At 43.5% G+C, this 15490-nt stretch overlaps 1 protein-coding gene across 4 annotated transcripts in view; it reads left to right on the top strand.

Moving 5' to 3' along the window:
* The window catches only part of LOC110537143 (unconventional myosin-Vb), a 75998-nt gene extending 63270 nt beyond the window's left edge, over nt 1-12728 (top strand). For 3 of the 4 annotated variants that reach the window (XM_036937131.2, XM_036937132.2, XM_090191956.1), the window contains 10 exons: nt 3718-3916; nt 4131-4224; nt 6036-6185; nt 6355-6506; nt 6673-6762; nt 7025-7175; nt 7502-7790; nt 8469-8643; nt 9340-9420; nt 9525-12728. In XM_036937131.2, the coding sequence (XP_036793026.2) occupies nt 3718-3916; nt 4131-4224; nt 6036-6185; nt 6355-6506; nt 6673-6762; nt 7025-7175; nt 7502-7790; nt 8469-8643; nt 9340-9420; nt 9525-9677 (1534 nt within the window). In that variant the 3' untranslated portion in view covers nt 9678-12728. Of the gene's footprint in view, nt 1-3323; nt 3402-3717; nt 3917-4130; nt 4225-6035; nt 6186-6354; nt 6507-6672; nt 6763-7024; nt 7176-7501; nt 7791-8468; nt 8644-9339; nt 9421-9524 lie in introns of all 4 variants that reach the window. The other variant, XM_036937133.2, reaches the window with a different exon arrangement.
* The last annotated feature ends 2762 nt before the right edge of the window (nt 12729-15490 follow it).

Genomic DNA, 15490 nt, shown 5'->3' with positions numbered 1-15490 from the left:
TTGGGGGTGACTAGTGAGATATACTTGCTGGAGTGTGTGCTATTGGTGGGTGCTGCTATGGTGACCAGTGAGCTGAGACTTGTAGATGACCTGGAGCCAGTGGGTTTGGCGATGAGTATGAAGCGAGGGCCAGCCAACGAGAGCGTACAGGTCGCAGTGGTGGGTAGTATTTCGGGCTTTGGTGACAAAACGGATGGCACTGTGATAGACTGCATCCAATTTGTTGAGTAGAGTGTTGGAGGCTATTTTGTAAATGACATCGCCGAAGTCGAGGATTGGTAGGATGGTCAGTTTTACGAGGGTATGTTTAGCAGCATGAGTGAAGGATGCTTTGTTGCGAATAAAGGAAGCCAATTCTAGAGTTAATTTTGGATTGGAGATGCTTAATGTGAGTCTGGAAGGAGAGTCTACAGAGAGTTTACAGTCTAGCCAGACACCTAGGTATTGTGGTTGCGGCTCTGTGCGTACAGTGCCTTGAAAAGGTAGTCATCCCCCTTGCCGTTTTTTCTATTTTGTTGCATTACAACCTGTAATTTAAATAGATTTTTATTTGGATTTCATGTAATGGACATACACAAAATAGTCCAAATTGATTAAGTGAAATGAGAAAAAACCCAGAAAAGTGGTATGTATTCACCCCCTTTGCTATGAAGTCCCTAGATAAGACTTCATAGCCAACCAATTACCTTCAGAAGTCACATAATTAGTTAGATTGCACACAGGTGGACTTTATTTAAGTGTCACATGATCAGTCACATGATCTCAGTATATATACACCTGTTCTGAAAGGTCCCCGTGTCTGCAACACCGCTAAGCAAGGGTCACCACCAAGCAAGCGGCACCATGAAGACCAAGGAGCTCTCCAAACAGGTCTGGGACAAAATTGTGGAGAAGTACAGATCAGGGTTGGGTTCTAACAAAAATATTAGAAACTTGGAACATCCCACGAAGCACCACTGAAATCCATTATTTAAAAAATGGAAAGAATATGTCACCTCAACAAACCTGCCAAGAGAGGGCCGCCCACCAAAACTCCCGGACCAGGAAAGGAGGGCATTTATCAGAGAGGCAACAAAGAGACCAAAGATACCCTGAGGTAGCTACAAAGCTCCACAGCGGAGATTGGAGTATCTGCCCATAGGACCACTTTAAGCCGTACACTCCACAGAGCTGGACTTTACAGAAGATTGGCCAGAAAAAAATAAGCAAACACGTTTGGTGTTCACCAAAAGGCATGTGGGAGACTCCCTAAACATATGGAGGAAGGTACTCTGATCAGATGAGACTAAAATTGATTTTTTTGGCCATCATGGAAAACGCTATGTCTGGCGCAAACCCAACACCTCCCATCACCCCGAGAACATCATCCCCACAGTGAAGCATGGTGGTGGCAGCATCATGCTGTGGGAATGTTTTCATCGGCAGGGACTGGGAAACTGGTCAGAATGAAAAGAATGCTAGATGGCGCTAAATACAGGGAAATTCTTGAGGGAAACCTGTTTCAGTCTTCCAGAGATTTGAGACTGGGACGGAGGTTCACCTTCCAGCAGGACAATGACCCTAAGCATACTGCTAAAGCAACACTCGAGTGGTTTAAGGGGAAACATTTAAATGTCTTGGAATGGCCTAGTCAAAGCCCAGACCTCAATCCAATTGAGAATCTTTGGTATGACTTAAAGATTGCTGTACACCAGCGGAACCCATCACACTTGAAGGAGCTGGAGCAGTTTTGCCTTGAAGAATGGGCAAAAATCCCAGTGGCTAGATGTGTTAAGCTTATTGAGACAAACCCCAAGAGACTTGCAGCTGTAATTGCTGCAAAAGGTGGCTCTACAAAGTATTGACTATGGGAGGGTGAATAGTTATGCACGCTCAAGTTTTCAGTTTTTTGTCTTATTTCTTGTTTGTTTCACAAGAAAAAATATTTTGCATCGTCAGTGGTAGGCATGTTGTGTAAATCAAATGATACAAACCCCCAAAACATCTATTTTATTCCAGGTTGTAAGGCAACAAAATAGGAAAAATGCTAAGGGGGGTGAATACTTTCGCAAGGCACTGTACATTAAAAATACAATCCGAGATAGACAGAAGACACACACAGACAATATAAAGTGCAGTTCATGAGCGATTAATGATCATCTGTACTCTACAGTATATACACTATACACGATAGAACATTCTGTCAACTGCAATGTTAGTTGTAGGCCAGTCCGCTGGTCCTACTGGTGGTTTTAGACGTTCAGGAACCTTACTGCCCCTGGGACAAAGAATCGTTTGACTCTATTCCTCTAGTGACCTGTAACATTTTCCCGAGGGGAGTATCTAAAAACTCCTGCTGAAAGGGATGTTTGAGGTGCGTCAGTACCTGACAGACAGACAGATAAACCAAAAAGCTATTTCAGTGCAGCTTTTCCCAAATGAACATTTTAACTAGGCTAGACCCGAGAGACCGTTCTGAATTATCACATAGTCGGTTGGCATTTTCCTCTCAGAGTAACATCAGGTCATCTTTCTGATCAAAACTGTCCCCATCATTCTGATGTTCTGGTGAAATACTGATGGCAAACTGCACACTGCTTTTGATTCCACCCCATTGTGGTTGACACAGTGGTATTGTAGATGGCTCTCAGATTACCAGGGAGGGAAGACATTTTTGTTACTCATGATGAACCCCTCGAAGCACACAGATTCATCTCGACCCAGACCAATCTTCCATTCCCTCTTCATCTATTCCTGTCCTTTTTATATTTATCTTTCATTCTGCGTCCTAGCCCGGCTGGAGGAATCTAGCCTAGACATCGGGGTTATTTAGCACCTCTGTTGTATCTGGAGAGCAGAACCTTTTAACCTAGAGGGAAGTGTTAGACATCATCGTTATGGCAACATGACCCAGCAGATAGATGGCAGTAATGAGAGGCAGGTGGCCATATAATGACACCCTCTCACCCTGCAGGAATGGTCTGCTTTTAAAAGGGTAAACATCCCTGTGAGTGTAGGTGCATATAGAAGCTTTTGCTTGGAGAGAGGTCCTTCACTGTGCTTTAGAGGAGATGATAGTCTGTGTCTGTCTGTCTCTGTCTGTCTGTACCTCTTTTGTGTGTGTGTGTGTGTGTGTGAGGGCTTTTTGCTAAGTCAGTTATAAGATTTTAACTGCAAAATCTCTGGTTCCTCTTGAGGTTTCTGCTCTAACTCTCTGTGGTGCTAACTCCTCTTGCTCTGTTCTGTTTTCATCTGTCCATTTTCTTTCACTTCCTCCTCCTCTTTCTTCCTTTCTTTGTCTCTCTCTGTCTCTGTCTGTCTCTCTCCTGCCTTGCCGGCGGCAGCAAAGCTTCAGACTGGGGTTATTTGAATGAAGATGGCGAGCTGGGCCTGGCATACCAGGGTCTAAAGCAAGTGGCCAGGTTGTCGTCTTCTGCTTTCCTGCTCCACTTACTGTCTTCCTGCTTACTGCCTTCTCTACTTACTGCCTTCCTGCTTAATCTCCTACCCTCTTCCTATGTCTGTGGTAAAATAGAACATTTAATGGGACAAAAATAATCTCAAACTGTGGCGGTTATGATGTTAATGACATATGAAGCCATATTTAATAGTCTCCACACTATGGTACAGGAATTCTACAAGGTAGAAGTTTGAAGGTTTGGTCAGCTTTAGGCTTATTGTAACCCCCCCCCCCTCTCCTCCTTCTTCTCCCTGTCTCCCTCAACCCCTCTCTCCCAGGCTGCTGGAGGCCCAGCTTCAGTCTCAGGCCAGGAAGCACGAGGATGAGCTGGCAGCGTTCAACACCCAGATTGAGCTGCTGAAGGACGACATAGAGAAGAAACAGGAGATGCTGAACCACACTATGTCTCTGTCCCCTGAGGCCCAGGTGGAGTACAGCGTCCAGCAGGAGATCACCCGCCTGACCAACGACAACCTGGTGAGAACACTGCAACCTCCTACCCCCTACACAATCATCCATATAATCATATTATTCATTATGAGCCAGAAGGCTAAACTAATCCTATATCAGCACTCCTCCTTTGAGACTCTTTGTGAATACGGACCCAAGGACACCTATTGGAATGGAACAGCCCAGAGCTCTGAAAGTTATAGTGTTGTGTCGACCTTCTTGAATGTTTCTGCTACTACAGGACTTAAAAGAGCTTGTGGAGAAACTGGAGAAGAACGAGAGGAAGCTGAAGAAGCAGCTGAGGATCTACATGAAGAAAGTTCCAGATATGGAAGGTGAGAGAGCTTGAAGTCCTAATGAATGCTGTCTGTATTGGTCTCAGTAAGCTGTAATACAGGCCCAGTGAATACTGTCTGTATTGGTCTCACTAAGCTGTAATACAGGCCCAGTGAATACTGTCTGTATTGGTCTCACTAAGCTGTAATACAGGCCCAGTGAATACTGTCTGTATTGGTCTCACTAAGCTGTAATACAGGCCTAATGAATACTGTCTGTATTGGTCTCACTAAGCTGTAATACAGGCCCAGTGAATACTGTCTGTATTGGTCTCACTAAGCTGTAATATAGGCCCAGTGAATACTGTCTGTATTGGTCTCACTAAGCTGTAATACAGGCCTAATGAATACTGTCTGTATTGGTCTCACTGAGCTGTAATACAGGCCTAGTGAATACTGTCTGTATTGGTCTCACTGAGCTGTAATACAGGCCTAGTGAATACTGTCTGTATTGGTCTCACTGAGCTGTAATACAGGCCTAGTGAATACTGTCTCTATTGGTCTCACTGAGCTGTAATACAGGTCCAGTGAATACTGTCTGTATTGGTCTCACTGAGCTGTAATGAAGGCCTAGTGAATACTGTCTGTATTGGTCTCACTGAGCTGTAATACAGGCCCAGTGAATACTGTCTGTATTGGTCTCACTGAGCTGTAATGAAGGCCTAGTGAATACTGTCTCTATTGGTCTCACTGAGCTGTAATACAGGCCTAGTGAATACTGTCTGTATTGGTCTCACTGAGCTGTAATACAGGCCTAGTGAATACTGTCTGTATTGGTCTCACTGAGCTGTAATACAGGCCTAGTGAATACTGTCTGTATTGGTCTCACTGAGCTGTAATACAGGCCTAGTGAATACTGTCTGTATTGGTCTCACTGAGCTGTAATACAGGCCTAGTGAATACTGTCTGTATTGGTCTCACTGAGCTGTAATACAGGCCTAGTGAATACTGTCTGTATTGGTCTCACTGAGCTGTAATACAGGCCTAGTGAATACTGTCTGTATTGGTCTCACTGAGCTGTAATACAGGCCTAGTGAATACTGTCTCTATTGGTCTCACTGAGCTGTAATACAGGCCCAGTGAATACTGTCTGTATTGGTCTCACTGAGCTGTAATGAAGGCCCAGTGAATACTGTCTGTATTGGTCTCACTGAGCTGTAATGAAGGCCCAGTGAATACTGTCTGTATTGGTCTCACTGAGCTGTAATACAGGCCCAGTGAATACTGTCTGTATTGGTCTCACTGAGCTGTAATGAAGGCCTAGTGAATACTGTCTGTATTGGTCTCACTGAGCTGTAATGAAGGCCCAGTGAATACTGTCTGTATTGGTCTCACTGAGCTGTAATACAGGCCTAGTGAATACTGTCTGTATTGGTCTCACTGAGCTGTAATACAGGCCCAGTGAATACTGTCTGTATTGGTCTCACTGAGCTGTAATGAAGGCCCAGTGAATACTGTCTGTATTGGTCTCACTGAGCTGTAATACAGGCCCAGTGAATACTGTCTGTATTGGTCTCACTGAGCTGTAATGAAGGCCCAGTGAATACTGTCTGTATTGGTCTCACTGAGCTGTAATACAGGCCCAGTGAATACTGTCTGTATTGGTCTCACTGAGCTGTAATGAAGGCCTAGTGAATACTGTCTCTATTGGTCTCACTGAGCTGTAATACAGGCCCAGTGAATACTGTCTGTATTGGTCTCACTGAGCTGTAATGAAGGCCTAGTGATGGACCTACAGTATGATGGTTAATATGTATTACTATGATGATTATGGCAATAGAAGTGACCACTTTGTCTTCTGCCCTTTCCAGTGTCTTTGACTGCAGCATCATCCCAGCCCACCAAGGCCAAACCACAGTTGACCCGTCAGGTGACTGTCCAGCGCAGAGAGAAGGACTTTGAGGGCATGCTGGAGTACTACAAGGAGGACGAGGCTCTGCTGGTCAAAACACTCATCACTGGTACGACATTGCAGCTCAAATCAGCTACGATATGACCGCATCACAAGTACAACACCTGTCCAGTCCAGGACGTAACATTATATTCTCAAATCCACACGATTACTACAATGATCACTGAAATTGTGGATGAACTTGTTTCAGTGTTATTATGTTCTGTTTGGTGTTCCAGACATGAAGCCCAATGCTGTATCAGCAACAGTGCCCTGCCTACCTGCCTACATCCTCTTCATGTGCATCCGCCATGCGGACTACATCAACGATGATCAGAAGGTCCACTCTCTGCTCACCTCCACCATCAACGCCATTAAGAAGGTCCTCAAGGTACAGATACAGAGTTCTACTCACACATATGGATTGAGATTTCATACATATTTTAATGTCTGTTTGCGATGGATCTTTGGAAGTCAGTTGCAAGAAAAGATTGGTCAGAAATAAAGTACAGCGATTCTGGTATTTAACACACTTTCATTTTGCAATTCCAATGCAGAAAAACAATAATGACTTTGAGATGACCTCCTTCTGGCTGGCCAACACGAGTCGTCTGCTGCACTGTCTCAAGCAGTACAGTGGAGATGAGGTGAGACTTTGATGTCTCAGAGATCATTCTGCTCATTACAAACTGTGAAGAGATGCTAGATATTCAGTACCTGAGCTCATTGAAATAAGAGGTAGATTGTCAGACATTTAATGCAATCGGATTACTCCTTGATCTCTCTCCATACACAATGCATTTTAAAAATGTACAGACTTTTGTAAATACAACATAAATACACTTGTTGTAAACTCTACAAATTGTAACTCTCTACAACTGTCATCCCTGTCTTGTTGTGTGTTCCCAGGCGTTTATGACTCAGAACACAGCCAAACAGAATGAGCACTGCCTGAAGAACTTTGACCTGGCAGAGTACCGCCAGGTGCTGAGTGATCTCTCCATTCAGATCTACCAGCAGCTCATCAAGGTGGCAGAGCACATGATGCAGCCCATGATCGGTGAGGAGCTGGGGGAGCTAGGGGCCAAGAGCTGTATGGTCCAAAGATTAGGGACAATGGAATTGGAAAGGGACTAACTTTTTCTTAATTCTGGGTTGATTTTACCGCTGTTTTCACATTGATATATTTACTTACATGATATTTGGCTTTTATACTGTATGTTTATTCCCTTCTATTACTGATCTACGTTTACACAGTTCAGTACTTATAGTTCAGTACTTATGTTTCCTAAAATTAGATGAATAAACAATCAAACCTATAGAAATGTATTAATTAATTAATGAATCAGTTGCATGAACGACTATCTCCTTCCTTCCCCCGGACAGTGTCGGCCATGTTGGAGAGTGAGAGCATCCCCAGCCTGGCGGGAGTAAAGCCCATGGGTTACAGGAACCGCTCCTCCAGTATGGACGGGGAGGGCCCGGGAAGCTACACCCTAGAGGCCCTGATCAGACAGCTGGGCCAGTTCCACAGTGTGATGGGCGAGCACGGCCTGGACCCAGAGATAGCAGGCCAGGTAGTCCGGCAGCTGTTCTACAGCATCAACGCTGTCACCCTCAACAACCTGCTGCTCAGGAAAGACGTCTGTTCCTGGAGCACTGGCATGCAGCTCAGGTATGTTTACATATATACAGAACCTTGCTGGGGATGTTCTATATTACTAGGGCTTGTTTTTTTTAATAAGAGCTGACCATGAAGAACTCCAGGTTCTTAAAGGGAAACTCTACCCAAAAACTATGTTTTTGAATTTGTTTCATTATTCCACTGTTGATATAGTCCCAACATGTTTTGCATGTCAGCAATCAAGTTTTCAAGATATTGGACTTTCATGATGTAAAGTGTCACCGGCCACATCAACATGATGATGCAAAATCGGACTGTATGTCTTCAATTATTTGTTATTTTTATCTCTTACTTTTTTTTAGGTATATTTTCTTGCTGAAGCCTCAGACTCGAGTGAGGAAGTCTAAGCTTAGGTTGGCAGGGATGTGCAGGGTCTCCAGGCTGAGGGCGGAAGGGATGTTGGGGAACCTGTTGTATTCGGCACATGTGACAAATACAATTAGATGTGATATGAACAGTGGACTAATGAAACAAAATATATACATATAATTTTTGGGTGGAGTTTCCCTTTAACGGTACATACTGTATTGCTGAGAGGACAGGAGCACACAGTACTGTTACAGAGAGGGAGAAGAACTGTAGCTCATTACAGTAGCATAATGGGTTTGATGAAGGCTATTCACTTAACAGGTGGCTATGTACTAAGTGTGTTTCACTGTGATTGGTCAGGTACAACATCAGTCAGATGGAGGAGTGGCTGAGGGGGAAGAACCTTCACCAGAGCGGGGCGGTGGTTAACATAGAGCCCGTTATCCAGGCCGCCCAGCTGCTGCAGGTTAAGAAGAAGACGTCCCAGGATGCCGAGGCGATCTGCTCCCTGTGCACCTCTCTCACCATGCAGCAGGTACACTTAAACACCTATTACACAAACCTGTTACAAATCTGTTGCACATCACCAATCTTACTGCATCCAGCACACAGAGCTCCACTCTCATCATCACATCACCAATCTTACTGCATCCAGCACACAGAGCTCCACTCTCATCATTACATCACCAATCTTACTGCATCCAGCACACAGAGCTCCACTCTCATCATCACATCACCAATCCTACTGCATCCAGCACACAGAGCTCCACTCTCATCATCACATCACCAATCTTACTGCATCCAGCACACAGAGCTCCACTCTCATCATCACATCACCAATCTTACTGCATCTAGCACACAGAGCTCCACTCTCATCATCACATCACCAATCTTACTGCATCCAGCACACAGAGCTCCACTCTCATCATCACATCACCAATCTTACTGTATCCAGCACACAGAGCTCCACTCTCATCATCACATCACCAATCCTACTGCATCCAGCACACAGAGCTCCACTCTCATCATCACATCACCAATCTTACTGCATCCAGCACACAGAGCTCCACTCTCATCATCACATCACCAATCTTACTGCATCCAGCACACAGAGCTCCACTCTCATCATCACATCACCAATCCTACTGCATCCGGCACACAGAGCTCTACTAACAACTCTGTCTCAAAGTTCACAGGAAGAGTATTAACCAGTGTCTTGTTTGTCATACAGATCGTAAAAATTCTCAACCTCTACACCCCACTCAACGAGTTTGAGGAAAGAGTCACTGTGTCTTTTATCCGAAACATCCAGGTAACAATACTTCATCTATTTAATCAGTTATTTTCGGTCAATTTTTATATTTTTTCTTTTATATATATTTTTGAACCAAATGTTGTCTATCTTGTTGTCCTCAGAATCGTCTGCAGGATACGAACGATGTCCCAATGCTCCTGGTGGACACCAAGCACACCTTCCCTGTCCTGTTCCCCTACACCCCTTCCGCCCTCAGCCTGGAGACCCTGCACATCCCTGCCAACCTAAGCCTAGACTTCCTCACTCGAGTCTGAGGCTTCAGCAAGGCCTACCACAGGCCTGGTTCTTAGCAAAGAAGAGCAGAGCCCAAAAGAGCTCCCTCTAGCCTGGGTAACTTACTTCCAGCTGTTGATCTCAACAGCAGAGGGCGACAAGACTCCAGGACTCACTGGAAGACAAAGAACCTTCCAACTGACCAACAATGGAGTCTGTCAAGTCTCTGTCTGTGTCTGTGTAAATCCAGCAGAATGTGGTATTAAGTCATCCTTTTTACCTGTCCACAACTGCAGCCTCCCTTGGTGTCTTCTACAGCTGACTATTGAGATGCTGTGCTTCAATGATTAACCATCAGTTCTGTCCCATGCAGTAATTTATTGTATTCATTGTAAGAAGTCTTTATGGTAAGCCCACTGTAATTAATTCCTCTCACAGATGAAATTAATCTGTCTAAATGTGTGCACTCACACTTCCATTGACAAAGCATTCATTTCCAGTTAGCCACTCTGCCTAGCATTCAAGGTGTCTTGTTCTACTGTGTAACTGTCTGTCTTCCTCGTGATGAGTTAATTCTCTATGTCTCAGCCGTACTCCTCTTTAGGAGCAGACAGGAGCAGCACTGCATTGCAGTGGCTCTGCTGCACACAGCCCTGTAGCTCTGCTTCTCTCTATCTTACCTACGCCTTGAGGAATCCTCAGTATTCTGAGGCTTGAGTTTTATTTGGTATCTTAAAAATAGTTTCTTCTGTCTTTAGATAAGAGCACACAGTTTCCTGCATGATCCAGGAAGTCTGAAGCTCTCAGCAGAGAGATGTGTTGTTGTTTTTACTCTGAATTCAATTTATCTGACTCTGCTATCTCATTGAAACGTTCAGTATCGTCTCAGAATAAGGAGAAACAAAGCCAAGCTTTATGTAAGTGAGGATTAAGTAAGTCCGATAGATGCATGTGTCGGTGAACTTGAGTAGAGAGGGCAGGAGAAAGTGCATTTTAAAATGGAACTAGAGAGGTGTAATACACAAGACATTGAGTGTCCTGTGCGGAGTAAGATAACAGCAATTCCAGCAGGACAGTCTTAGCCTGGTTCCAGATCTGTTTGTGCTGTCTTGCCAACTCCTGCATGGAATGACGATGACTGGCAGGTGTTGGTAAGACGGCACCAACAGATCTGTGGCCATGCCAGGACAGTCTGCTGCAGGACAGAGCGATTCAATGGAAGTGAGAGACTGTTTATTAGTAAGTGAGACCAGAGAAAATGAGAAGTACCACCAGACAGGTAGAGGAAGAGCCACACAGCTATCAAAGACTACTGATGAGAGGACTAATGAAACCTGACAGTACATTTTGATCCCAAGTAATCGAGAGCGACATTTGTCTGATTTCTCAAAGGATGTCTTATTTGTTGCCGTTTCCTTGGACTGCCGTTACAGTTGTGATGCAGAGAGTATGTGGAAGGTCGAGGTAACTTCATTATGATACTCCGACACCCTCGGTCTTCACTTGAGATAAAGTGCCCTCAGCTCCATGAAACTGGAGTAAATAATAAAAGATCATGTCTGCAACTCCACTGTGTTTCTGCTTCGTTCTGCCAATCCTATTGGTTAGAAAACACTAATACTGGTGTTGCTCCTCTGTGGAGTTGTAAGCGCCTTTTCAGATCCCAGAACCATTAGTGAGCAGTTCCCCTAGCCTCCATTCAGAGATATCAGAGCAGCTTTTACTAGAGCAAAGCCGGTGTGTGGAAGGTCTCTAGCTACTAACAATGCCAGTAATGTGTACAGGAGCATCCCTGATTCACCTCGTGTTTTGTCTGGAATATGTTAATTGGTCCTGTTTCTTTTTGAATACAATGGAGTTTTTATGGTAAAGGGGGACAGAGTTGTTCTAACGCTACTACTCGCCCATTTTGAGTGTCATTCCTTTTCCTCTGTATGTTTCGCACAGTGTGTTTTTATAACTTAGTCCTCTGTGGATTGTGGGACATTATAGCAGAGAGTTTGACTCTCTTGTGGGACATTATAGCAGAGAGTTTGACTCTCTTGTGGGACATTATAGCAGAGAGTTTGACTCTCTTGTGGGACATTATAGCAGAGAGTTTGACTCTCTTGTGGGACATTATAGCAGAGAGTTTGACTCTCTTGTGGGACATTATAGCAGAGAGTTTGACTCTCTTGTGGGACATTATAGTAGAGTTCCAATAACACCCTCTCTGCTGCTCTCTGTCAGTTATAAAGAATTTGGTATTGCTTATGTTAAGACTGGAAGAGTGATGCCGTAACGTTGGTGGTATACCCAATACATTACTGGGAGCTTGTATATAGTGTGTGACTCTTTATTTTTATAGCCTACAGTTTACTCACCATTAGTCAGCACCTCCTACACAACATTTTGTGAGTGTGAACCAACACATGCTTTTTTATACGACTGGAAGTTCACCACTTTTCACTGCATTCCACACTATATGTCAAAACTCACGATCATATACCCATTATATCATGTTATACACACAATAATATATTTCACATGGGCCACACCCCCAGAGAGGCCTTTAGTCTATGGGCCCTGTGTGCCATAAAAGTTTGATAAATGTATACATTGTTTGTGTTTTCTATGTCATAAGTTTCATTGCTGAAATTGAACAGGAGTAAATGAACTGGTGTGTGATTTAGAGTATGGATGCAAGTATTGATACATTGATATGTTGTCCTTAATTGTTGATGTGTTTTATTGAAGTGTGTTGCATGTATGCAGAATAGTACATGTTGCACAATATCAATTTGGTGACATGGTGAATTTATGTACTTAAATTAATAGATGTTAGATGACGCGTTGAAAACTCCCAATGATCTGGTTTTGTGGATGAGTAGATGATAAGTACATTCATATGCCAGTGGTTTGATGGTCGGGGTGAGGTATAGTTTTTCTCTTATATCTCTATAATTAGGAAACTTATTTAGTCAGTGGGTGAAAATAATATACAATGTATTGACTCAGTTTGAACAAAATGTAACCTCACAATCTTTCTTAGAAAAAAATTGCATTACAAAAGTCCAAAAGGCCAAATAAAAAATAGAAAATGTTGAATACATGTTGTGTTGTGAATTATGTACTGAAAATACTTTGGGGGGTTTGATAGAATACCAAAAACCAACTTCAGAATTGCATTATAAGCTGTGTGGAGTTCCCCTGGGGAAGTTTTAAACTACTCAGAAGGACAGCTCATTCTGTCCTAAAGACCTGCCAGTATACTTTAACAGCACTGTATAGGCACGGCAGCATGGTGCATCTGCATTGGTGTTGTGTGAGATCTCACTATACTCTTAGCTAATAGCACAACTACAGATGGGGAAGATGAACCACAACAGTACCCTGTCTCTACCTCCTTCCATGTATTACCCTCATCTCTCCATACCAACCACAGCCTTGCAACCACCTGGCATCTGTGGGTATTGGTAGAAAGTTTGTCTTCCCCCCTTCCCTGTTTTTGTCTCTCTCTCACACACACACACACACACACACACACACACACACACACACACACACACACACAGCCGGTGTGTGGCAGGCTTTGTGAATGTGGCTCTTGGTTGTTTCCCATGGTAGCAGTCTGTTGGTTGTTTCCCATGGTAACATACTGTTGGTTGTGTCTCTACTGTACCTGAGCAGCTGCACCTGAATAGCTGTCTCTCTATCTCAGGTGTCCGAGGTTACCCTTCAGTATCTAAGGTGTCCGAGGTTACCCTTCAGTATCTCAGTTGTCCGAGGTTACCCTTCAGTATTTAAGGTGTCCGAGGTTACCCTTTAGTGTCTCAGGTGTCTGAGGTTACCCTTTAGTATCTCAGGTGTCCGAGGTTACCCTTCAGTATCTCAGGTGTCCGAGGTTACCCTTCAGTATCTCAGGTGTCCGAGGTTACCCTTCAGTATCTCAGGTGTCCGAGGTTACCCTTCAGTATCTCAGGTGTCCGAGGTTACCCTTCAGTATCTCAGGTGTCCGAGGTTACCCTTCAGTATCTAAGGTGTCCGAGGTTACCCTTCAGTATCTCAGGTGTCCGAGGTTACCCTTTAGTATCTCAGGTGTCCGAGGTTACCCTTCAGTATCTCAGGTGTCCGAGGTTACCCTTCAGTATCTCAGGTGTCCGAGGTTACCCTTCAGTATCTCAGGTGTCCGAGGTTACCCTTCAGTATCTCAGGTGTCCGAGGTTACCCTTCAGTATCTAAGGTGTCCGAGGTTACCCTTCAGTATCTCAGGTGTCCGAGGTTACCCTTTAGTATCTCAGGTGTCCGAGGTTACCCTTCAGTATCTCAGGTGGTTGGTAACTCTGTTCTCAGAACAGGCTGATCAGTGAGGAAATGATAGGTGATGTTGCATGGCTTTATTTGGTTTTGTTTTTAAATATATTTTAAAGTATTTTCTATGTTTAGTGGATAGATAGAGGTAGGAGAGAGAATGCTGAAAGAGCAGTGGATCTGATATGAACCCAAGCTGAAAATGGTACATTGTACATGTGCTACAGAGGCATTGGCTTAGACTGCTAGAACACACCAGACCAAGTTTACATTTTGTTTGACAGTAAGGCTGACACAGACAGGTTGATCTTTAGTGACAGAACCACCAACATTATCTCTGTCTACTGTCTGGCACTCTTATCACAAATTACAGTTCCACAGATTCCGGGTTTTAGCAGGTTTACATAAATGAAAGTGTCTCAGAAGAGCATGTGGTCAAATTGGCCTTTACAAACCACACATGGTTCCTCTTTGACTCTCAGGGGATGACCCAGTATCTCATTGCTCAGCCTGCACCAGAAACCTCAGAGAACACCATCTCATCTGATAATGATTAGAACAGGGTATAAACATTGTGAGATGACGACATTCACTCTACATTCTGAATGTTGAACATAATTACAGAGTGACGTAAGGAAGGGGATTTCTTGACCAACTGGTCAAAAGATATGCTGGTGATGCAAGATTATGTGCCATGGAAAGTGGAGACCTACAGATGTAGGATCTTAATTTGTCCACCCGGTTGCAAAATAACTTTCCTGCAATGCAATAAATGTAAAACTTGTAGGTTATTTGAGGTGTAGCCTTTTACACTAGTATCCGTATATGGTTGAAAATTGCAGATTTGGGCACTAATAAGCGCCTAGGTTGGAGCGTAGTGGCTATACAGTAACATGCTGCACATGACATCAGAGCTCTGGCTCTGCGCTTCAAAGTGTTGCATGGGTTTTGACTGACAGCTGTTCTGAACTTGAGCAACAAGAAATTTCCCCCATCTTAATTTTCACCTACCCCACATTTTCCAGGAATAGTCTTATCATGTTACTGACCGTATCCAGAGTATTTTTTGATTTTGTTATCAATAAATGTGGTTAAAAGTACAGTAAATGTACAATGCACATAAATCAACATTGTAGTGTTTGGATTCGGTCTTGTGTCAGATAAACTGTTGTGTATGTGTACTCACTCCCCTTTGGTCTAATAATTTCCTCATCTTTAAACGGTTCCCTTTCAATTGCTACCATGGTTTTCATATTTTTTCATGCATTTCATATTTCTTCTGAAGAAACATTTCATTTTAGCCCTATCCATATAGACCAATTCCCACAAGCAATAAAGGGTTAAAAAGGCTTCGGAAGTTTGTAATCTTCCCTTTGAAATTACAGACTTGATTTTCTCTTATGAAAAATGTATTAACCCCTACAAAAATGTCCATTAATTATAATCCACATAATAATTAACATTTCCTGTTGCTGCAGGGTTATTTTCCATGTGTAGTTTAGCAGAGATGACCTGGGATGTATTGAGATTTTTCTAACTATTATTGTGCAGCAGATTTTTGAAA

The sequence above is a fragment of the Oncorhynchus mykiss genome, chromosome 12, assembly GCF_057628025.1.
Source record: "Oncorhynchus mykiss isolate SJ-2025 chromosome 12, ASM5762802v1, whole genome shotgun sequence".
Classification (NCBI taxonomy): Eukaryota; Metazoa; Chordata; class Actinopteri; order Salmoniformes; family Salmonidae; genus Oncorhynchus; species Oncorhynchus mykiss.
Note: the sequence above shows the minus strand (reverse complement) of the source record. Positions and strands in the feature narration are given on the sequence as shown.